The sequence below is a fragment of the Perognathus longimembris genome, chromosome 16 (genome assembly GCF_023159225.1).
Source record: "Perognathus longimembris pacificus isolate PPM17 chromosome 16, ASM2315922v1, whole genome shotgun sequence".
Classification (NCBI taxonomy): domain Eukaryota; kingdom Metazoa; phylum Chordata; class Mammalia; order Rodentia; family Heteromyidae; genus Perognathus; species Perognathus longimembris.
Genome location: NC_063176.1, coordinates 46,672,205 through 46,698,095, shown reverse-complemented (window position 1 = coordinate 46,698,095; position 25,891 = coordinate 46,672,205). Strand labels below are relative to the sequence as shown.

General features: G+C 39.4%; 1 protein-coding gene and 1 long non-coding RNA gene across 3 annotated transcripts in view; one reads left to right on the top strand and one right to left on the bottom strand.

Annotated features, from left to right (window-relative positions):
- Ppargc1a (PPARG coactivator 1 alpha) overlaps positions 1-25,891 on the bottom strand; it is a 116,884-nt gene that overhangs the window by 5,453 nt on the left and 85,540 nt on the right. For both annotated transcript variants that reach the window (XM_048364211.1, XM_048364210.1), the window contains exons 8-12: positions 14,683-15,598; positions 14,046-14,150; positions 13,770-13,890; positions 6,505-6,626; positions 6,002-6,153 (exon numbers count right to left, since the gene is read on the bottom strand). In XM_048364211.1, coding sequence (XP_048220168.1) covers positions 6,002-6,153; positions 6,505-6,626; positions 13,770-13,890; positions 14,046-14,150; positions 14,683-15,598 — 1,416 coding nt within the window. The remainder of the gene's footprint in view (positions 1-6,001; positions 6,154-6,504; positions 6,627-13,769; positions 13,891-14,045; positions 14,151-14,682; positions 15,599-25,891) is intronic.
- On the top strand, positions 1,810-24,157 carry LOC125364611. Its single transcript, XR_007213542.1, has 3 exons — positions 1,810-1,820; positions 8,766-8,769; positions 23,731-24,157. It is a non-coding gene; the product is annotated as an uncharacterized LOC125364611 (long non-coding RNA).

Below are 25,891 nucleotides of genomic sequence, written 5' to 3'. Positions count from 1 at the left end.
GAGTTTATCTCAGTGAGAGTGAATTTGGCCTTAATTCCTAGGACCACAAAAGGAAGGAATAGATAATGTTTTGCTGAAAATATCACAATGTTCCAAGCTATTTAGCATCAGCCATGTTTCAATCAACTTTCAATATTTCAAATATAAAGACAAGTATATTCTTTCACTTAAAAAAAAAAATTCATTCTACCATCCTTGACTACTGACTTTTTCCGAGAAGGTTTTTTTTTAATGTTTTTTTCTTTCCCTCTTCCTCCTCTTCTCCTCCTCTTCCCCCTCCTCCTCCTCCCTCTCCTGCTCCCCTCCTTTTCAGCCCCCACCCCCACGCCTCCTCTTCCTTCTTTTTCTTCTCCGTTTGGGCCATGTAGGAATAACAACAATGACAAACTTCCTCAGATGTAAGGGCAAGGGGCAAAAAATGGACGGTCTTCCTGAACAACATCTTACATAGTCAATTCTAAAATCATACAGGCTTCTACCTTTTCTCCTCATGACCCACCCAATCAATGATTTACTTGTGTTACAGAGGCTTTCATGACCAGACAATTTTTTCAATTTAAAAATCTTTTGTGCAGAGACAAAATAAGTAAATTCTAGCTCCGTGAAAGAGACTGGTTTGAAATCTTAATACAGTTGGCATTGGGGATAAGGATGGAAAAGTCTTCCGGGGAGGGCAGTCTATGGGACCAGAGTGCCTCAGGGAACCAGAAGGAGCTTAGCACAACCTTTCCTGAGAAGGGGTTTATAAAACTAATTCATTCATTATTATTTAGTTAGTTTTCTGCTGGTCCTGGGGCTTGAACTCAGGGACTGGATGCTGTCCCTGAGCCTCTCTGTGCTCAAGGCTAGTGCTCTACCACTTGAGCTACAGTGCCATTTCCAGTTGGTTTTTTTCTTTTCTTTTTTTCTTTTTTCCAGTAAGAGTCTCACAGACTTTCCTACCCAGGCTGGCTTCAAACGTGATTCTCAGATCTCAGCCTCCTGAGTAGCTAGGACTCCAGGCGTGAGCCACTTTACTTTTTATTTACTTTTTCTATTTTCCTTCAGTTAATTCACTTATAAGCACTTGCATACCACGCAACATGTTTAATTACAGATTTTTAGGCCCATTCTCTCTACCACAAATGAGAGAAACCATACAACCTTTGTTTCTGTGGATCTGGTTTATGTCATTTAACATAATTTTTTCCAGATCTTTCATTTCCTTATAAATGGTACAATCTCAATCTCGTATAATTCCACTGTGGAAATCTGAGAAGAACCAGAAAGGCCTAACTTTGGATTATACTATATGAAGCCTAGAATTCCCGTATCTCTGTATTTTCTTGGGCAAATATTAAAAACGCTATGAAAGTATAGCCTTGAGAGTGCCTTGACTGTAAAATAGAGTATACACATATACACCCACTTACAAGAACCTTTTGTGTTGAGATATAATGTAGTTACATTCAATTCCTCAGGCAATAACAGCATCCCCTCTTCTATGTTCTACTGCAGTAACAGGAAGATGACAGAACACAGTAAGATATACTAACCTGAAAACCACTCTAATTATTTTTCCAGAGAAATTGCTATAAATAATGATCTTGTATTAATAGAAACAAATCACATCACATTTGTATTCCTAGCACCTGGGAAACCTTTAGCACAAGGTAAGGGACTCAAATTAATGTTTGTTGAAAGAATATATTAATCTCAAACACCTGCCTATTATTAAAAGCCATAGCTGAAAATATTTGTATGGGGCTCTGAGAATGATTTATCAATCAGTGGCAAGGTATATGTAAAGTTATGTATGTATTCCAGATGCTGATTATTCAGTACATTGTTTAGAGTTAATAAATGATCTGTGATGAATTTTTATGTCACTTTTTTATATGCTTAAATGTAAGTTCTGCACTACATCTTTGTCCTGATCAAACCTGTTGTATTAACCCATCTTTCTATTCTGATCCTGTCTTCTTTAATATTTTGATCAAGTTGTTTTAGATAGATTCATTTGCTCACAACAGTAAACAAACAAAAAGAAACACAGATTAGAGATTTGTATAAATCAGGTCTCAAACCTTGGCTTCATCATCATAGCCTTGATCAAGTCACATTAAACTTAAAGTCTCATTTACCAAAACAGACTCAGAAGTAGTAGCTGGATCATTATGCTTTGCTGTTATAAATTTGTAGGAATGTTGGGGATTCATCTTGGCCTTAAGGGGGGAAGGGTGATAAGAGCAGCGCTCCCGAGACGCCACCCTTCCCCCAGCCCTGGGGCAGTGTGGAAGTGAGCCACACCTATCTCCTTCTGGGTCCAGGACCAGAAGGGATAGCTTTGAGACCATCCCCCACCTTGTGCCAGTGAGCACGTGTGCTCCCTTTTCGCATGGGCTTTGCCCAGAAGGCGGTACTATGGGAAGTGACGTTAGCCCATGAGGGAGGTCCTTGGGAGCTGCTCTTGGATGGACAAGCTCGCCAGCCTATTGCCAGCTCCTTCTCAATCCTCGTCATCACTACTATATTACTGTGAGCCCCTCCCGATTAAACCGGATTGCTCTCCAAAGCGTCTCAGAGATCCATCTTCCCCTGGCTTCCTTGGTGGGTAAGGAGGGAGGAAAGGGGGATCTCGTTCGGCTGCGTGCACTTTAGGCTTGCCTGTGTCACTTCGCTCCACCTTGGCTGCCCGTGGGTCAGGTGCCCAGGGGTGAGGGTGAAAAGGGGAGCACTGATAAGGGAGTAAGCTTAGCATCCCCACACCAGGGGAGGTAGGTAATCTAGCCCAGCATAGGAATACTTCACTGGTTTCAATGGTTGAGAAACAGAATGTGTGAGCTACATTTATGTGGAGGATCAAATAAATACAGCAAAAAGAAATCACTTGAATGTGTCTAAAATCATGTCACATTACTGACTTGGTAAATTGAATATGTATCACAACCTTTTCAATATACCATGAGCATACATATTGTTTCTAATCTCTAAAAGTAGATATACTTACTGTCTGTCTGTCTGTCTGTATCTATATATCTACCTACCTACCTATAATATATTTTTCTGAATACTAGGGCTTGAACTCAGCATCTGAGAGCTGTCACTTATCTTTTGGGCCCCGGAATAGCACTCCACCACTTGAGCCAAAGTTTCACTTCTGGCTTTTTGCTGGTGAATTGGAGATAAGAACTTTATGGATCTTTCTGCCTGGCTGGCTTTGAACTTTGATCCTCAGATCTCCGCTTTCTTAGGAGCTAGGATTACAGGCATGAGCCACCGGTGCCTGCTGTGCTTTATATTCTTATGCTTGTGAAAACGTGCTCATGCATGTTTCAATCATTCGATTTGAGCCCTTAAGGGAATAAAGACAACACAGGAAAATTTCCCTGGGTTTCATAGCTACCCCTATTGTTGACTCTTCCTTCCTAAGCAATTCTAAATTTCTAACTTCTCACAGCTAACATTTTAAATAATTATACCTACCATTTATCGAGCACTTATATTATGCCAGCCACTGTATTAATAGCTTCACCTGTAATTAATATTTCTACATAACAACACCGTAAGATATTTTATAAAGAAGGAACCAGGAGCTAATGGAGCTAAAGTGTCTTAAGTCAGGGATGACAGGCCTCTACAGACAACGCTCTTTCGAATGCATGATGCCTATGCTTAGAAAGTCTATCTTTCATGCCACTGAAGCACTTGAGGCGATTGGAAAATCCCTTGCTACCACAATGCACATCCAATACACTTTTCAGAAAATACGGAACAAGCTTAGAAATGGCGAAGTCTCAATGGCTATGGCTAGGCAGGGAGATAACGAGAAAGGAAGCATTCTTCTTTGAAATATTTCAGGGAGGTGCCAGTTCAATTTGGAAATACCATCCAATCCTCCCTCTACCATGATGAATCATGATCAAAAGTCCCCTCTAGGTAGCTTATTTGAAACTCAAGATGTTTTGAGAGGCCAGAATCACCCTAGCCTTCATCACTAAAAAAAATAAATAAAATAAGTCAAATCAACTCAAGGCTCCAATCTGTCTTGACTGCTTTTATCAGCCAACATTTGAACAAATGACTTGCCACGTTTTATATTTTCATCCCTAGGCCTCTATCTCGCTAACAGTCAGCTGCCTCTCCCCTGTCTCCACTATCTATTTAGCTCGTGAAGTGAATTATAGCATATTCCCTCGGAACAATGCACAGCACCTAGATCAATTACTCTGGGAAGACATCATTTTGTTGGAAGGGAAAAAAGAAATCCCAGAACTTGGTGTTCATTTCTTTATCTCAAACCAGAACAATGGCAGGTAGATTTCCAATAATGCCGAGGAATAGATGTACAGGCTAATTTCCCTCTTATTATAAATTAACTTCAAATAATTATGTCTCACTTGCCATTTTCCTTCCTTCATTCCTTCCTCATGAAAATTTAAAGGCTTATAATATACACATTGGGAATGGCATTTGATAGAATAAAATTAAAGTTACAAAGGAAATTAAGATGTCCATGGTATTATTTATAATATCATATATATATTATATATATATGGGGAGGGGCGGGTAGAAGAGTAGTTAGGATATTGAAGTGATGTCACAGGTCAAGATGCATTATACACATCAACTGCTTTATTAAAGGGCAAAAATGATGAAAGGGGTGACATTGATAAGATACTGCTTCAGTGAAGGGCAACTCCTTTGTACAACTACTTAAAGATAATGAAAATATTCAAAAAATTCTATGACTCACAGAAAACAAACTTATATGTTGAAAAAGTAGAACATATATGTGTTGTGCATATATATACATATATATGCTTGGAAATAAGGTATAAGTATTTCTAAGAAAAAATAGTGTAAGCTAACTCATTTATTAGCTATGGTTACTGCTTGATAATAGGCTGATTGGTGATTTTACTTTTCTTCTTAAAATTATTTTTATTCAGCTTTTGTAACAGAAAAAAAAAACAAATATTTACTTATATCTCCCTTCTATTATTTGGAAATGGGATGATAACAGTACTATCCACCTCTTAGAATAATCTTGTAGAGCAAATGAGAAAATGTTTGCAGAACTCCTGGCCTCCTGGCTGGCATAGGGAAGCACTCGCCAAATAATAGGGTTTGTTTCTTCTGTTCTAAGGAAAGCGAGCACAGGATCATTTACCATATGAAATTTTACTTTCTCCTCTCATTGTAATTCATAGAAGATGACAGCTTTTCTAAGAGCTTGTGAAATAATGAGGAGAAAAGAGCCACCAGTACCTGGCTCAGATTTTTTTTTTAACCTATGAAATGACTTCAGAATCAAGGGGCTTACATTGAGCGTCCTCTCTTCCATGCATCAACTGTGGCTGTACTGTGGTTCGTAGTAAAGAATTTAGAGTAGGCATGGAGAGCAAAAGCAGATTACAAACATACACATATTTGTACACATGAACAACACATACAACTTATACATATGTAGATATACAAGTTTTATCACATACAAAACACAATACTTTATATAAATAATATAATAATACACCAATAGTGCAGACAATACAAGCAGTATCTGCTCTGTGTTTCTAGATGCAGGACCCTTGCTTCTGAAATTAAATCACATGTGTAAAAACAATATCTGAGATGGGTGTGGGTGGCTCATGCCTGTAATCCTAGCTTCTCAGAAGGCTGAGATAAGAAGATCATGGTTCAAAGACAATCCGGGCTGACAAATACCAGAGATTCAAATCTCTAATTCTCCATCTAAAAGCCAGAAATGGAAGCCTGGCTCAAGTGGTAGAGCCAAAAAGTCCCAGGCAACAGCACAGAGGCCTTGAGTTCAAATCCCTCATACCTTTACAACTAAAATAAATAAATGAAAAAAAATGAATTGGTCTTCAAACATGCCCTCCAGTAAAATAAAAGTGACACTCCCACCTCGGGTGCTGACTGCAGTAGGAGGTGCTTTCCATTTCTGGGGGTTTTTATTTTTGTTTTTGTGGGTTTCTCATGCCATGTGCAATCCAAGCCATACCTAGATCTGCATAGTTAGACTTGGCAAATTGCTTGCGTCCACAAAAGTACAGCTCAAAGTCACTTTCGTTCGACCTGCGCAGGGTGTATCCATTCTCAAGAGCAGCAAAGGCGTCGCAGGTGTAACGGTAGGTGATGAATCCGTAGCTATCTCTGCAGTGGACAGAGAAGAGACATTGAGGGCGGGTGTGGTTGGGAAGCATCAGCAGGGAAGACTGTAAGCCCTTCTGCTTTGGGAGACGTCCCGGGTGCAAAAGCCTCAACCACGGCAGCCATTTATCAGTGTGATTGTCCTGTCAAGCCGCTAAATACTTATTTCTGAGACAGGAAAATCTCAACGAGAAAGATTAATAAATAGGGATGAAAGAAAATAAATAAGGTTCTGAACTCAACATGTCATCTGTCAAAGCACTTACATTGGCAACTCCCATCCGAGTCATCTTAGGGCCATAATTTTCAACATACGTCAGCTTCTAAACAAGAAATAATCTTGAAGATCCTCACCCATCATCCCGCAGATTTACAGTACACTCCTCAATTTCACCAAAAACTTCAAAGCGGTCCCGCAGTTCTGTCCGTGTTGTGTCAGGTCTGATTTTGCCAACATAAATCACACGGCGTTCTTCCTATAGGGGTGGGGATAGGGGGCAGAAAGGAGAGACTTTAGCAAGTTCTGGACCTCAAAAAGAAGATGAGCCTTTAGAAGCCCATAATTCACTAGAGAAAAGCAAACCAGATTCCACTCCATCAGAAAGACTCGACTGAACCCAACTTCCCCTCTCCTTTCCTTCAGTATCAGTCTCTCCATTCACATCTCTTCATTTTCCTCAAGCTCTCATTATCAATGTGCTTGACACTCTCTAGTCTGTTATTCAGAAAAAAAAAAAATGTTGTACCTTCTCTTCTCTGCTCTCTTTGTCCTGTCCACCTACCCAATTACTCATTAGGGCATGTCGTGTTTTATTTCTGAAATCTGGATCTCTGTCTTTTATTCCCGCTCCTTGTCGTCATCATCCATAAACATATCTTTTCTGAGACCCTCACGTTTGTGTTTTCTTTCCTCCAATTTCTCCTTTCACTGCAAACAGAACTCTCTTCACTAACTCAACACGAATGCAAATCCTGTCAATTAGCATCTGGAACATTTCTCTGGCTTCTCTTAACTCTTAATAAAATATCACTAATAAGACCTTCTAAGTAGACCCCGCATAATGTGGCCCTTTTTCTTTTTTTGCATCATGAGCTCTTTCCTCCTTCACCCCATTCTTTCCTTAACTGTAGCTTCCAGTCTCACTGAGCACCAGAGCAGATTGTGGTCCTTCATTCGCCAGGTCTTCTGCTACTGAGGAATAACCTTGCCATGTTTACGCCTTCAGCTCAAGTGTTGACTTCCTGCCTGAGAACTGAGCTGAAGTCTGGCGTTCTATGAATACTGCTCATGTGGAAAATTATAGTTTACCTTTGTATTTCTCTGGACAATTATGAACTAACTGTTAACTTAAAAAAAAAATTTAGGCTTGGGATGTAGCTCAGGGGCAAAGCATTTGCTTAGCAAGTACAATGTCCTGGGTTCAATCCCTAGTAGTAAAAAAGACAATAACAATTTAAAAAAGAGGAAGAAACAGTTAAAATAAAAAATTAACAGTTAACTTATTCCTCAGTGTTGATCTTCTTGAGCCAATTACAGCTTCATAAAAGTAGTGGCCAAACTACATCTTTCCTTTCATCCCTCTATATGAAGTGAGATTGTAGCATAATTTAAACCCACTGGATATTTGCTAATAACTTCATTTTCAAAACACTATGCTTTCCCCCTTCATTGCATCAAAGATGCCTAACTCTTTAAAATGCTCCAACACAAAGGCAAGTGAAGGTTTGTTTGTCCTAGGAAAAGTGAATTTGAGGCTGAAATAGAAGGCGCGTACGGTTTAAGGGTGAGAAGTGGAGAAGAGCTACATGTGTGCATGCTGTCACTCATAAAAATGTCCTCTGGGAAAGAGCTGATAAAACACAAGCTCCTCAGACAATAGCTATGGAGATTACAAACTGACCAGAGGAACTATGCAGACCCATCAGGTGCCCCATTGACTTGCATGTAGATTGTGTGTGTCAATCGAAGGCTGTGACGGTGATGTTCCAGAACACCCTGTGCACCCTGCCAGGCAGGAGATAGAAATGGATGGCGAGGCTCCGGCTGGAGCAGTGCTGTGCACGTTAGCAAGGGAATCATAACACCACATTCCAGTCTATTGACGCACCCAGTTTTCGCCCAACTGCCAAATGTGATGGCACTGTTATCTAAACTTAAACTTCTTGGCGCCTGCTTGCATGGGTGTTATGGATTTATTTTTTAAATGAGCCTTTTAGGAAAGTTACTACTGTATAGAGGGAAAGGAGAGGGAATCGTAGAAGAGAAGAATGAAATTGAGCTGTAGAAAAGAGATTGCTCAGCTGCCATTATGGGAATACACACAGTCTATGTATTCAAGGAAATTTGAAGTTAAAGCTAAAATCAACCATATGTACACCCATATGCAGACATTTTGGGACAGTTTCTGAATTGCCGCTTTATACAATGTTGAGTGCAACAATAATCCCACAAAAAGGAGATAAACCACAAGACCTTTGATAATGGGTACTGATATGTTCTTTAGTGAAAAGAAGATGTAACCTAGGAGTAAGAAATGGGAAATCAAAAGCCTGTTCCATAATTGCTTAAATTACTTTTTATTCTACCATCGCTTTTTATGAAATACAGCAATGAGCCATGTCCTGCCCCCTTACAAAGGGCAAAGATTGAATACATGGGAAATTCTCAATGGAGAAAACCATTGAAATGGTTTGTTTTCCAAATGCTAGAAATGAAAATAGAAAACATCTGAGTGTCTAGAAGCAAAGACAATACTCTTTCCAAGATTAGCCAGAATGTCTAGCAAAGAAATAGTTCTTTTTAACATATTATATTAGACAGATGAATAGATTTCATATTTCTAAAGAAAAAAACCCTTAACACTTGTAGCCAATTTTTCAAGACATTAATTTCTAAACAGGAGATGAAAGGAAAAGAAATCAAAATGCTTAATAACATTTCCAGCTTCTTAAAGGCTTGAAGGAACTTGAAACCTCTGGAAGAAAAGCTCCTTGAAAAATGATTTTTCAGACCAGTTTTCACTATTGAGGAGGACGGAACATTTGTCAAATAACTTTTAGCTTCAATTTTCACAAAAGCTCAGTTACTGATGGGGTGGATAATAAAATTGAAGAGTTATGTCACATTAATGGCTACAGTAAATCCTCATTATATCAAAACACAGAACATAAATAAAGGAAAATAAACCTGACTGAGTTAACTGACTTCGTATAACCAAATCTTTATCAAAAGATTATATACTCCCAGGTAGCTGGGATAGAGAAAACTATGTTTGGGTCTCATCAAATCATAAACTATACTTGGTAAGAGAAGCTTAACTAAGGAAACACAGAAAGCTGTGGGGGGAATCATGTTGATTGAACTCTAGGCAGGTCTACTACTGTGTTTGACGGTGTTATGGGATATCTCACTAAAATGACTTAGAATTCTAGATAGTAACAAGAAAGACCCTGGTTTACTGCAGGATTTGGATTCAAGAAAATGTATGCTATTATCCAAGTCAGAGTAATGTACAAATTCTTTCTTATTTTCTCAGAAAACTACATATCAACCTTACCAATGTTAGATTTGATCTCATTTCTGGAGTAGTTCCAACATGACTATTTTTTTTCAAAATTTTCCAAGTTAAGGCTGGGAGTATAGTTCAGTGGCAGAGCAAATGGTTAGCATATATTAAACCTCGGATTCAGTCCCCAGCAATGGTACACACACACACACACACACACACACACACACACACACACACACACACACTTTGAAAGATAGCAGGAGTACTATGGATGTGTTAATGATGTTACTGGGATTTTTCTAAATAAAGCATATGGAGAGGCATGGCAAGATATGGATGGGCAGAAACACCAAATTCTTCTTTAAAAATATTTTTCCTTCCTACTCTTAATATTAAATATACTCATCTAATTCAGAAGCCATAAGCCATTTACTAAATGCATTTACAAAAATAGCAGTATTTTTGTGCCAATCCTGGGGTTTGAACTCAGGGCCTGGGCACTATCCCTGAGATTTTATGCTCAAGGCCACTACGCTACCAGTTGAAGCCAGAGCTCCATTTCTGGTTTCTTATTTTGAGGTGTGTGTGTGTGTGTGTGTGTGTGTGTGTGTGTGTGTGTGTGTGTGTGTGTGTGTGTAAAAACCCACTCAATGTGAAATATATCATTTTAATATTTATCAAGGTGCACATTCCCATGTTCTCAACTATAGGGAGACTGTTGTGCAGCACATCTCCAGAATTTGTTCATCTTGCCATGAAATTAAAAAATTTCTAAATACTGAACTTAAAGTCAGTCACACAGCCTCTCTTTAACCACCTGAAAGAACTACTTAAAAGGACTAAATACTCTAGCAACACAAAAAAAAGGCTTAAATGGGAAACAGATTTATTTTCTTTAAAAAAAAATGAGCAACTGACAAATCAACCTTTTTGTTTCACTCTGGAAGAAGTCTTGGTGATGATTTACTGTTTCTGGCTCCTGTACTTTGTGCTGACCAACAGAGAGGAGGAAGGAAATGATATAGTCATTGCCAAACACATCTGAGTTCGGTTCTAAGCACTGAGGCATACTATAACATCTACATTTGTCCTTTAAATATACACCCTATTATCATGTGTTCTGGCAGGAAACTGTACAGACTGCAAATGGAGTTGGCCTTCAAATTCCACAGATAGTAAAGCAATGTCTATTGAAACGCTAAGTATGAAGTGTTGGCTTTCAGAGTTCCAATGTACTCTCAACTATTTAAAGCTTAGGAGGCAAACAAAGGCAAAAAATAAAAGGCTTGGTTTGGGGGAAACCATTTAGATGGGGAGTCATGTGAAAGCAGTTACTGAAATGATGGTGAGATTCAGCCATAATCCATGATTCTGTGCTAGGAATTGTTCATCAGTAGTGCTCTTTTAGCTTTCTGATCTGGGACATATATTCAAAATTGGACTCTATTGAGACTTTCAGAGAAGGCACAGGCTATGAAAGTTTATACATTTCTTTAACTGTCTCCATAGAACTCATAATAAATGTATTGTAGCCCATAAGACAAAGACAAAAGACAGTGACTCTGTAAAATATCCAAAGATTATTGTACAAAGCTTGCCCAAGCAGAAAAGTCCATGAGACCCCTATTTCCAATTAACCAGCAATAAGCCAGAAGAGGAGGTATGACTTAAGTAGTAGACTGCCAGCCTTGAAAGAAAAAAAAAAAACTAAGTCGTGAGACACTGAGTTCAAAACCTAACATAGGTCTATCATATAGCTTATCACACTTTATTGCCTGTTTAGATGCCATTAACTTCCTTGAACCCCTCTGGAGGCAGAGATAAAGTCTTACTTAAATTTACATCCCAAGCACCTGCCAAATGTTTGTCACAGAATTATGAGATTTCATTTAGTTAGTATACAACTCTGCAAGTGAGAAATGCTTCAACAGAAAGTCCAAAATCTATATTAAGCATTTATTACTGATAGTCATTGTGTTGATAAACAATTTCTCTGTCCTAGCTTGCTTTGTGATATCTCTTTTTCAAAACTAAAAACAAAACCAAACCCTCAAGCCAAACGTCACATCAATATCTAGTTAATGTATAATGATTTCATATAAACCAATTTGATATTTGCACCATGGTAAGTCCTCTTTCAAAGAGAACTTATATTGTCTCCGTTAAAGAATTAGATAAGGAACACTGGATTGCACAGAGGGAAGGCATGGTAGTAGTGATTTAAAAGCTGAAAATGAGGTCCCCAAGAATACTTTGTACATATCTATACCAATCATACACTCTATTCAGAAATAGCCAAAGTAATGAAAGAGATCTCTCTCACTCTCCTTTCCTTGTTCTAGTTAAGTATGTGGCTCTAAATTATCCTAGGAAGGCATGAAGTAAACATATACCATTTATATACATAATTTTAATTAAAATATTAATCTGTTTTGCTTAGAACTGATTTTTTTTGCCTAAATGAGAAAAATAAATGATGAAACTATTACTCTCTCCATATATGTTCTATTTTTGAGAAAAGCATCAAGAATTTCATAGGAATTTCAGAATGCTATTTTTCCTATATGCTTGCCCAACATGGTTCTCTTGTATAATCATTAACACTAACATGTCATATTAAAAGGCTTTATAAACTATATAGCATTATAAAAATGTGCATTATTAGTATTATCAAGTAGCCCATTAATTAAATACAGCAAAATTAGAAAAATGGAAATTTTCATTCACATTAGTCTTCATAAGTATTAACTAATGATACTCTGGTAAATTTTAATATCATAATCCATTTGAAAGTTGAGCAAAATTAGGAAAAAGAGTTGTTACTTGTTCAAGGCCTTTGATTTCACTTTAGTTAGATTCAGAATTAAATGGAAGCAAACACCTCAGAACTTTAGCCTAACCAATTACTTCTCACTTCCTTTGCTTCGAGTGACTGTGATTAACAAACCTCTCATTTAACTTTTTTCCTCCAGTTGGTAACTGTTGGTTAATGCTTCATTTTTTCTTACTTTAAGCTCTTTATAATGGTTTCTTTAAAAATGCATTGATGTTACTGGATTTTCTTAAAGGTACCACAGAAACCCAAAATTTATAGTGAAAACTCGTTTCCCTATGCTTTGTTTAGCTTAAATGAAAGATATGGGAAATAGAGATTTTTTTTTCTGAACTGCCCCTCCCCTGCCCCCCAGCTCATAGTACAGACAGGCAGCAGGTGCAATACGCCAAAGCAATGCTATATCTTATTGATTAGCCATGGCTTCCCTGGAGAACCATATTGGGAAAGACCCCAGCCTCTGTGGGAGCTCAGAGAAAGAATTCTGAGATCAATTAGGAATGTCTGTAATGGGCATGTACTGGGATGTAGACAACTGGAGTGTTGTATTTCTACTATCCCAGGTCTAGGTTGATAAACAGCACCATAGGGAACTTGGGTGGGGGGGGGGCGGGTAAAGTCTACTTATTAGCCATTGCTGAGAAAGCATATCAACATTCCAAGAACAAGCACATTTAAGAAAGCCCGGGTCCTCACACAGAAGGCTCGGCTCTATGTATATTATAAGTGGCTATGTAACCACAAATGGATTCCTGAGAAGTCATTCATAAGGAAGGGATATGAATCCCCCATTCCCTAAGGTGTTGGCCCACTACAAGTACGAAATGATCACTTTCTTAGTCAGCGTTCCCTATACATCCACCTTTAAATCTGAACCCAGACTCTTCATGGTGAATCCGATCTTCAGATCCACCCCCTTTAGATGAAAACTGTACTCAATCAGCAACTCCTCCTCATTTGCATGGAGAAAAAAGCAACAGGAAGCACCAAGGAAAATCTATCACTTGAAAACAACCATGAATTTAAAAGTAACAACTATTGTGAGAAATAAATGGCCTTTAGCTGTATTAACAGTGACTAAACACCCCCTGATATTTTGAAGACAAGAGGCTTTATTGTATTGCCTCTGTTCACCAAGCCTTCACTTTAGCTGACTTTCTAATCTACCCCAAACAATAAATAAAGTTTAAAATAAAGCACATTGGAGGTGGGGGGGTCAGGGGTAGGAGAGGGAGAACAACCTTCTATAAGAAGAAAACTAGTTCAAACTTGCTTACAATTGCCTTCTGCCTCTGCCTCTCTCTCTGTTTGGACCTTTCGGATTCCCGTTTCTCGTGCTCTTTGCGGTATTCCTCCCTCTTCAGCCGTTCATGCTGATAGGACTCGTAGCTGTCATACCTGGAAAACATAACTTCATCATCAAGCCAGCCACCTCCCTTGACACGACCGCATGAATCACAATCTGGGGAAGGGAGAAGGGCTTTGGATACTCTCTTGTCATCTAAAGGAGAGGGAGAAGAAAAGCAGCCATGATAAAGGACACGCCTCATTACCTGGGTCTCCGGCTGCAGGGTGATCTTGAACGTGATCTCACATACAAGGGAGAATTTCGGTGTGTGCGGTATCTGCAGTGGCTTGACTCATAATAGTAGCAGGACCTGAGAGAGAGGAAGAAAATTAAAGGGACATTTCCAACTGTCACTCACCCCCACCCTCCCAGTTTATTGGCATTTGTGAACATTCTCCAGAATACTGTCCTACATAAGCTGGCTTTTCCTGCCTACCTACTAGTGAGGTGTTCCCATGACAACATGTGACCAGCTGGTCAGCACTGAAAGCCTGGAGCCACATCCTCATTCTCTGAGCCTCTTATTGGTGCTAACCCTGAACACCAGGCCCAGCACCTTGTCAGCTGTCTCTGGGACAGCTGTCTCAAGGCTCCTAGCACAGGACAGCTCTCCAGATAATGAGAAATGTTTGATGAGAAAGTCTCTTACAAATTGCCCTCTCTAGTCTTACAGCTCAAAGTGAGACACTTAAGAGAAAATAGGGAGAAGTGGATCAGAGCATGACTAATTCTAGGGGCCCTGGGACACCAGGGTAAGGGGCTGAATGGGTTTTAAGGTCGGAAGTGTTCTTTGACATCCTGACAAACACCTAAGGAGTGGGGTGGGTTTGAGCAAGGTTTACCTGGAAGAGGATCTACTGCCTGGGGACCTTGATCTTGACCTGGAATACGGTGATCGTGAACACGATCTGTGTCGAGAAAAGGACCTTGAACGAGAGCGCATCCTTTGGGGTCTTTGAGAAAATAAGGATTTGGGTGGTGACACGGAATCTCTACATGGAGAGTTAAAAGAAGAGCAAGAAGGCGACACGTCGAACAACGAGTAGGATCGTGTGCCATCCCAAGGGTAGCTCAGTTTATCACTTTCATCTTCACTGTCATCAAACAGGCCGTCCATGGCTAGTCCTGAATTGATAAACATAGGTAGTTTGGAGAATTGTTCGTTACTGAAGTCACTGTCCCTCAGTTCACTGGTCTTGTCTGCTTCGTCGTCAAAAACAGCTTGACTGGGATGGCCGAAATGCTTGTTCAGCTCGGCCCTAATCTCCTGGTCTTGGAGCTGTTTTCTGGTACTGCAGGGCGAGACCTGCTTGCTGGCCTGCAAAGTCTCTCTCAGGTAGCACTGGTCTGAATCTGTGGAAGAACAAATGTGCCTCTGCCAGTCAGAGGAGGCATCTTTGTAGGCTAGTTGTCTGGAGTCTTGGAGCTCCTGTGATATATTGATGAGTATTTCCGTTTTGGAATTAATCGACTGACAATAGTCATGGTCACCAAACAGCCGTAGGCTGGGCCGTTTGTGCTTCCTTTCCTCGTATCCACTGCCAAGCGCCGAGGACTTACTGAGCTGGGCATACAGCTCCGATTGCTCTGGCCCCTTCTTGGTGGAGTGATTGCCTTGGGTCGCAGAAGACTCACTGTACCGGGGTTTCTTGGATGGCGGTGGCACCACAGTCTTGCAAGAGGACTTCAGCTTGGGAGAAGCCCTGAAAGGGCTATCTTGGTTGGCTTTGTGAGGAGGAGTGGTGGGTGGAGTTAGGCCTAAGGTTAAAAAAAAAAAAGAAAGAAAAATAATAATAGAGATAAAGAAAGAAAAGAGACAGAGAGATAATGTTCTTAAATGATAAGACACATTTCCTTTTGAGTTTGCCAAGATTTCAGACAAGGTTTAAAACTTAAAGAAGAAGAAAGGGATTCCCATGATCTGAAAAAAACAAAACGATGTCTTCTCCTAAGCCTCTGTCACCCAGAAAAAGATGGATTGATGCGGCCACAGCACCTCCGTTAAGGGCTGGGATATTTTGTATCTCAAACACTGAGCAATGCTAAGACATCTGACTTCTCAGAAAGCAGGAATGGGCATGTCACCCCTGCCTCAATGGCACCAGATTCACCCAGGTTCCTGTTCTAAGGGTTCAATATAGGCTGACTAATGGAAAAGCAACACAGGGGGACTCAGAAATCAGATCATCGCCTTGGGGACAATGGACTGCAAACAACATTTCAGAGGATGTCTTGGTTCAAAGGTCTTTGCCCAATCCAGAAAAAAAAATCTATCTTTGGAACAAAGAAATTTAGCATTACAAAAAAAATAGAGTGGCAGTGAGCATAAGTTGGAGTGGGAATAACTCAGACAAGTTTGAAGTAAGTTCAGTACAACAGACAGACAATAACAGACGGATCCGGGGAAACCACTTGACGGTAATGATTCTTTGTCTCCACAGTTCATTAACTTAGTAAACCATGGCTAATGTAGGTATAATACATTCTTGTAAGCATAACTAATACATTCTGTCGAAAATATGGTTCTGTGACAGAAACCAAAGTGCCCAGTGGCTGTAAATACCATTGTGCCGTGGGACCCTTTTATATAGCTCCCACGTCACTGAGAGTGATGAGACAGGGGGACTGAAACAAATTCAGACTTCAGCAACTAATTAAATAAGGAAGAAGTAAAGGGAGCAAGGAGGCACTTCTCAGTGCTGGCTTAAATTTCATTTTGTCATAGAAGGTCAGAGCCTTCTACTAGACACTATGGTAAGGACGTTTGAGACATAGTAGTTGTCTCTAGGTTCACCCTTGAGTACTATGACTCATTCCTTCATGCTGAAGAAGTATTGTGAACTGGCTGGTTCCAGAGTCCAGGGAACTTTGAAGAGGAGGATGGAGTTCAAGTGACTTTTTGCTTACAGGGGAACATTTTAGTTTACAACACACTTTCTATTTAGGAGGCTGGGGGAACGCGACTCAGCAAAAAGAACGTCAAGTCTGTAACAAGCCTGGGGTTAGACTCAAGGCAACTGCACATTTCAAGGGGAAAAAAAAAAGTTCTACCTTGCTGGAAATATATACATAAAACCAAGTAGGTCACAGGAAGCCACATGAAATTTTGATATGAAGTGGAAAGATGATGCTGCTGTATGCTCCTATTTTACAATAAAGAGGTAGAAGACCTAAATGTGGGTGGTGTGTTTTTTTTTCCTCCTCAAAATAAAACATCTGACACAAATATTTGGGAGCTCTGAGCGTTCCTAGCTAATTGTTTCTGGGTAAGAAAAGGTATGGTCATGGCAAGGGTTTGACTTTGGAATTGCATCTCAGAGTGAGGTGAGAACATGCAAGTATAAACATGAGAGCCTCGCAAGAGCTTTTGTGTAGCAGAAATGCACGTGTCCCTTTCCCCCTGGGAAGTCTGTGTCATTCCTCAGGTGTTTCCTCTTTCACAGATAAATATGTCTTCCACGTGAGACCATCCTGTGTCATCCATTTTTTTCCTCCCTCTCTCTCTCTACCCCTCCCCACAACACGCTCGATCCCTCGTGTGGTTTATCATTGCCAGAGCCCTCATTCATATTACATGCTACATTCAATTACCAACACAAGACATTAAAAAATATTAAAGCCTAGGAATTAAGTGGCAAGTTCTCAGCTACTGTTCATAGGAACCAGAGAAGAACTAATGATGAGTAACCTATATCAGCTGAGTTAATACTAGTCAAATACAACAAAAGATACAACCCTGAATTAGAGGAAATGACATTCAACATCCAAAAATTCAGCTGCATAATTTGTTTATGGAAACTCTATTTTAGGGTAATTTATACAATTTAACCTATAGTCAGTGTCCCTCAGTAGACATCTATCCCATATTCCTATATTTTTCTTGTTTACTATTTGTTATATTGTCTCTCCAAAGACATTATAAGCAAGTACTTTGTGGGATAACAGATTATCTCATTGCAACATTTGTGTGTGTGTGTGTGTGTGTGTGCGCGTGTGCGCATGTGTGTGTGTGTGTGTGTGTGTACTGGTCCTGGGACTTGAACTCAGGGGTTGGGCACTATCTCTGAGCTTTCTGTGCTGAAAGCTAGTGCTCTATAACTTGAGCCAGACCTCTACTTCAGCTTTTTTGCTGATTACTTGGAGATAGGAATCTCACAGATTTTCCTTCCAGGCCTGGCTTTGAACTGTAATCCTCAGATCTCTGCCTCCTGATCATTGTAACATTTCAAAATTTATTTTTATTTTCATGTTAGATCACTCAGGAATGAGAGCATTTCTCAGAATTCATATGAAGAAGGTTTTAACCATCTCTGTAACAGTACCTTCTACTCCCAAATGTATGTGTTTGACAGATATTCTAGATGTATAAAAAGAAACCTAAACTTCAGAAATGCCAAATTAGGCCACTATTAAAGAGATGCCAGTTCTAAAAATAGCTCAGCTATCTAGGGATTTTAAATATAGAAACCCTTTTCCATCTAGAAAATCTGAAACATTTGTCCTAGTACCTAAGCTCATTATTGCTTAAATAACTGGTTCTCAAGTTGCTCCTGGGAGTGATGACACACTAATTGTATTTTCTTTGAGTTAAACCAAAAACAACAAAATTCCAAAGCTTCTTCATGTCTGAGTGGTCTCTGGCTACTGAGAAGACACTTCCTATGTACCTCTCGTGTGGCATCTACTGCTGGAACTTCAGAGACTCAGCTCCCAAGGGCTTCATTGTTCATTTTAATAAAGAGGCATTTCTTTCAAATTTGAAACAATCCTATTTTTCCAACCAATGTATCTAAAACAAATGGAAACACTCAGACACAAGCAAATACAGCCTATGAATGAAAATGCCAAGACGATATATCTTTGTTGACGGTTACTTGTACAACTAAATCAACAACACTTGCTTCTTGAGTGGGAAATTTACATGTTGTTGGGTAGCAGAAAACAATTTCAGTTGTGCCTTAAGTTTTTCACACTTTTCTATCCCAAATCAGAAAAATACCTTAGCTCAAGACATAAGTGCCTAATTAGAAATCTATTTTCAGACATATAGATGGGACCCATCATAGAGCAAAACAAAATAGAAGTGCAAGGAACACTAAAAAAATTCCTTTGAACATAGTGTCAAACTTTGAAGAGCTGGTGATAGGACAGGCTATGCCTTCCACTGCCCCTTCCTCGGTTAGATTTTTCTAACTTGGCCTTCTCTACCCACAATCTCTTCCCCCAAGTAGGAAGGAGGTCAGTGTTCAATCCCTTAATGGTGTTACCTTTACTCATCTTCCTACTAATTTCTAGGCTCTCAATTTCATGTCCCACAAGTAAATCGACAGTGTCAAAGCCCGCTCTAACCCTGGATTATTTCCCATGTGTTGATTTTTCCGGGGAATGTGTACATTTTTGGTGTTGACAGTACAAGGTATATTCCATGCTCTCTCTTGAACTTAGCAGGTTTTGACAGATTTATGTGAGGACAGATGGCCATTACAGGCTGAAGGCTGACAAGAGGCAGTTCAGAGCATTGTTAACACACTTGCACCAACTCTCAGCAGTGCAGCTCTGTGCAGAATGTAATTCAGACTATAGCTTTTTTATTGCTGCCTATTTTCTTTTGTCAAAAGAGCCTGCTGTGCAGAGCAACAAATGGCTGCTATTACCCAGAATGTAATGGGTGTCAGACAAATCACGTAACACAAACAATCAAGAGTATGTAGGTCATATTTCAACAGAGCACAACCTTAGCAATATTTATGATTACTGCATTGAAATGTGCTCTATAATAAACAAGTACCTCTACATCACTCACACTTATGCACTTCGGCACGGTAGATCTTGGAGAAGTGGCACACAATCTACACTCATCTTTTAAACAGTCCTTTTATTTAATATATATGTATATATATATAATAATAATAAAGTCAGAGACAAGTTTGGTTTGGTTCGGTTTTTCATTGTGTGCTCTGGGGAGATTTCCTTGGAGGACTTCTCTTTGGGGTTTGTTTGTTTCATTGAATGACTCTGATAAACAAGGAAGCAAGCCTCCGCTCTGGTTCTTGTGCCCCAGGATCCACGCAACAACTTCGGCAGAACTTTCCTTCCTTTCTGTGGCATAGTTTTTTAACATACAGCTAAATCCATAAGTAACTTCTGAATCCATTTCACAGTAGGATTTTGCTTGGGTTGCATGCCAAGCCAGGTATTTAAACAAAAGCACATTGGATACCAGTACCTGTAATCCTAGCTATCCAGGAGGCTGAGATCTGAGGATTGCAATTAAAAGCCAGCCCAGACAGAAAAGTCTAGGAAGAACTCCTATCCATTTACTCAGCCAAAAGCCAAAAGTGGAGGTATAGCTCAAGAAATGACAGTACCAGCCTTGAGTTAAAAAAATAAAAAAGCTAGGAGAGCACTTGAGGCCCTGAGTTTAAGCCTTAATGTGGCACAAAACACAAACAAAAGCAAGCAAGACAAAATATAATTAAAATAAGTTCCCAATTTTCTTAAACAACCAGAAAGTGAGGAAGACTGGGCAAAGGAAAAGGTGGAACTTGTTTTCACCAACTTTAGGCCTCTAGAAGTTGGAGTAAGTATGAAGAGAGTGCAGGGGAGGCTCAAGACCCACTGAGTCCCCCTCTACCCCAGTGGTTTATAGTATCTGAGCAATAGAAGCTTCTCTAATGGCCCTGCCCCCACTTTCCCAGCCTTCTTGTAGGTTCCTCAAAGTATGTTCACACAGCACAGAAGGGCCATTCACTCCCTACTCAGGTACTCTATGCTGATTTGGAATGTTGTATCTTTTCTGTGTGAAGAAGTGTGTGTGTGTGTGTGTGTGTGTGTGTGTGTGTGTGTGTGTGTGTGTACTGGGGTTTCAACTCAAGGCCTCATATTCTTAACTTGGCCTTTTTTTTTTTTTTGCTCAAGTCTGTCTCTTACCACTTGGGCAACCTCTCCAGTTCTGGCTTTTTTGTTGGTTAATTGTAGATACAAGATTCATAGCAGATGAATGTTTCTATCCAGGCTGTCTTTGAACTATGATCCTCAAATCTCAGCCTCCTGAGTAGGAGTAGAGACATGAGCCACCAGCACCTGGCAGAATGAAGATTGTTGTTGTTTTTTTTAATAATATCCTGCTTATTAGAGAACACATTGGCCATACAGAAAAGCTTTAGAACATTCCTAAGATAAGAGCCTAATTTCCCAATTCTTGCTCATGGGAGATGAGGTGGTGCCCACATACTTTCTCGGAATTACAGAGGAAGGTTCCTACAGGTGTTTGCCATTTTAAGGTCAACGCTGGTGCAGGGGAGGGAACTGTTATGTTATCCTTGCCTTAAAGAAAACAGGAGATTACTAGTTGCAGAAGACTGAAGAAGAAAGAAATAAGCATTATAGACACGGGGTCATGAAGAATGAGATTGACAATGGAAAAGGAAGCCATGGTTGAAATATGAAAGACCTTCCTGACAGTGAGAGTTGCCAAACATTGAAATGGGCAGTAAAGAGAATTTGTTGGGTCTACTTTGTGTGTGTGTGTGTGTGTGTGTGTGTGTGTGTGTGTGTGTTTCCTAGAGAGGAATGTATTATACAACCTGTCAAGATAACTTTCCAGTTTTCTGTCACTGTGCTTTTCCTTTTAAAAGTACTGATGACTGCTCATATTTTGCTGTAGTTTGTTTTGCCTGAGATGTGTTACATACAAAGAACTAGATATAAAAGACTCTCCAAATGTCTACTATTGTCAATATTAATTCCAGGTGAAACAAACTTTCCCATGAAAAGCCCAAAAGAGATAGTATAAAAATCCTTACTAAAAGAGGTTTGAAATTAATTGGTTAATGAGTTTCAGGTTTTTCGTTTGTCTGTTTGTTTTAGACGCATGTCCAGTTTGATTTCAACAATAAAATAAATAAGTGCAACACTTAGGTGATTGTGGCTCATGACTTTAATCCTAGCTACTCAGGTTGAGATCTGACAGTTGTGGTTCAAAGACAGCCCAGGCAGAAAAGTCTGGGAGACTCTTACCTGAAATTAACCAGCAAAAATTCGGAAATAGAGGTGGAGTTCAAGTGGTACAGTACTAGCTTTGAGCAAAAGAGCCACGAGAGAGAGTGAGGCCCTGAGTTCAAGCCCTAGTACCAGCACAAAGAAAAGAAAACAAAAACAACACAACAACAAAAACAAAAGCATCGACCAACAGAGAAAACCAATTGCCAAGATTCAGTAGCGTTCATGTGGTGAGACTGCTGGTTATCTTGTTTACATTTCCCTAATTAGTTGTAAAATAGCATCCATGTCTTTACAATGTTTCGTGTCTTTACAATGTTTATAGGAATGACAATAACATGAACATGAAATTTTGGTGCAAGTCATTTTGGTCCCTAACCAAATTCCTTTCTATCTCCTGGTTAAAACCACTGCCTTGGGGAGTTGACATTGCTTTTGCCATTTCCATTTCAGAAACAAACACACAAAAAGATGGTAGCAAGTCTGAAAATCTCCATATGCAATAGATTTAAATGCCTTCTGCCAAAAGAGCATTCTCTTTTCTCTCAGCTTGCTTTACTAACAGCTATTTTGAAATCAAATTAGTTTCTACACCTGTAAAAGAGAAAAGTTGTTTTTTTTTATTTTTTATCAGGCAAAATGAGCTAGTTTAGGACAATCACGAAGAAGTCAGACCAGCTGGCAATACCTAATAAAGCAAACTTCCTATCTCATCCCTCCTGTTACCCAAAGACACTGCAGATGGGGCACAGACATTATTCTGGAGGTCTTAGAATTTTGTTGACTCTACATTTTTTTCTTCAATGTTTGAGAAAATTCACTAAAATTTGTGAGAGTTAACAAAAAAAAAAAGACACCAGAAAACCTAGGTAACAGCTTGGTCATTTTCTCTGCCTCAACCAAGAACAGATTAAGTATATCAAACTAGGATCAACAAATCAACCATACGAAAAACCATTTCCACCTCCTCCACTCCATGCTGCATCCATGGCAGACATCACTAATTGATCAGGACATTCCCACTGAGTAGAGACTTGGCCTTAGAATTTTCTGCAACACAATGCTCCTGGCAGCCAACACCTATCAGTGATACTTGGCAAATGCAGTGAAACCTACGTAGCATAACACGTGTCAACTGCTCTCTTTAAAATTCAAGCTTTTAGTAAAGAGACACACTCCCTACTGGGCTGATCTACTTTGAATCCTAAATCCAGCATATAACTGGTGTCCACATATAGCATTTCTCTCAATGATGAAATTCATAGGGTGTCAAAAACATAGTACAAGTGGGTCCTGGTGGTTGATGTCTGTAGTCCTAGCTAATCCATAGAATGAGATGGGAAGATTATAGTTCAGTTCAGTTAGGAAAGTCCATGAGACTCTTGTTTCCAGTGGACCACCACAAAGCAAAAATGGAGCTGTGTCTCAAGTGGTAGAACTAGCCTTAAGCAAAAAAAAAATATATATATATATACATATACATATATATATGTATGTGTGTGTGTATATATATATATATGTATGTGTGTCTGTGTGTGTGTGTCTGTGTGTGTATATGCCCAGGCCCTGAATTTATACCCCAGTACCAGTATACACACACACACACACACACACACACACACACACAAACACACACACGTACCAAAAGAAGTTATATTAAGGGCTGGGAATATGGCCTAGTGGTAGAGTGCTTGCCTCGTATACATGAAGCCCTGGATTCAATTCCTTCCTCAGCACCACATATATAGAAAAAGCCAGAAGGGGCACTGTGGCTCAAGTGGTAGAGTGCTAGCCTTGAGCAAAAAGAAGCCAGGGACAGTGCTCAGGCCCTGAGTTCAAGCCCCAGCACTGGCAAGAAAAGAAAAAGAAGTTATATTATACAGTGCCAGAATTTTTGGTAATAGAAGTGGTTGTTGAGAGAGAATATGAAAAAGCTGTTTCTGTTTTGATTGCTAAATCACACACACACACACACACACACACACACACACACATACACAAAGTAATATCAGTTTACTTTTTGGAAAAGTAGGTGTGAATGTGCAGAGTGCCACAAAATAGAATAAACAAATTCACATCTGAGAGCTCCAAAGATGCTAGCAGCAGGAGAGAGGGTATCAGTGGGCAGAGAATATTAAAATATTAGACAAGACATTCAGAATTAGTTAAGGAGAAATATGTCCACTGGCCTTAGTAGATTAAGTTAACTGAGAATTAGTTAATGGAGAAACAGCTAATATTTATTGAATATTTATATAATAAGCCAGTACTTGTGATTAATGTTATTTAATCCTCACAGTGACTCATGAGGCAGATAGTCTTCATCTGATGGATTAGGACCCAGAATTTTATGAATATTGAGTCCATTGATCAGGGTTATATTCTAGATGAGGGCAGACCCACATTTTCAACTTGGTTTGTCTGAAACCAAAGCAAAATTTCTTCCCAACTTCCCTAAGATATGTCATTTTCCTTTAGAAACAAAGTCATTCTAGCCTGTGGGACCTTTTCATTTAAAAACATGTTTAACTCCATGCCATTGTCATGTATGTAGGTTGAGAACGGTTGAATATTGACAATATATCTCGTTATATTTTGTTATTTTGAGGCCAATAGTAATTAAATTTATTTATTATAAAGTTGACTTTAAAATGGAAGGAATTAAAGCCAAGGAAATATCAAAGAAAGAGAAAAGGAGTTGGCCACTGGATATTAAGGAGAGGGGTGTGTGCTCCATTTAATTGCCCGTATTTTCAATGCCATGTCAATCTCCTGTCATCTGCACACCTGACCTCTGCTTCTTGTGTCAATATCTTCTCTCCTCTTCGCCCTGTACTTCATTCACACTCGGATGCAAATATTTTCCTCTCTTAAGACTTCCCAAGTCAGTTTCACCTGTTGAGAGATTAATTTCTTTCATACTCCTTCATTACCCATCGCCTATGTCATTCACTGAGATTATGGGCCTTAATATTTCTTTCCATGCCTTCAACTGTTGTCAAGATTCTTGTAAGCCTTTTGCATAATCATGGTCTTTAACTTTGAAGCTATGTTATAGAATTTCCTTAGAGAGTCACTTCCTGATTCTCTTCAGGTGCAGTCAATGTTTGTCTCCTCCAAACACAAGCAATATATTTTCCTGAAGTGTTTTAGAGGAGACAGTGACCACAAACATCATATGCTATGTAGTATTTCATACCTGCAATATTTCTATTAAAAATAAAACTCCCCCATCTCTTCTTTATACCACCAAACTTCACCAGCCAGACCTCTTCCCCATCTTTTGCATTCTTCATCTTGTCCATGTTTGCCCATAGCTCTAAATCCCTTTTCTATTGCTACACAAACTGGCTCTACCTCAGCTTCCCTGCTTTTTATCTTCCTAACATTGCCATCATGCCCAACAAACTAGAAAGTAGCAAAACATTCTATAACACAAATAATCTTCCTTTCATGTTCCTTATTTGTATGTAGTCTTTTCTCAACAGACTGTAAGCCCATGTATGAAGCCTGAGAATATTTATCTAGCAGACACTGTGGCCAAGCACTATGCTCCAGGCTTCTCATGCATGTGTCTCTGGGTCTTACATTTGCTACATAGCAACCAGGACCTGAAATATAGAGAGCAGGTATTAAAAATATGTAGATGAGCCAGGCTCATGCCTGTCAATCCAGCTACTCAGGAGGCTGGGATCTGAGGACTGAGATCCAAACCACCCATGGAAGAACAGTCTGTGATAAGAAAAGATTGATCACCAACTCTCTAATCAACCACTACAGTGTGGCTCAAGTGGTAGAATGCCAGCCTTGAGCACAAAAGCTAAGGGATAGTATGTAGGCCCTGAGTTCAAGCCTCAGTACTAATACTAGTACACACACACACACACACACACACACACACACACAGTCTGAAAATTAGTTTGCATTGCTCCCAATAATTTTTCAGCAGTGCCAAGAATACAGTATTAAAACTAATAACCTGAGAGTGAATCATTAAACACACTATATACAAATTTTAAGGATTTCTAGTATTAAGCTTTTTTTTGTTGT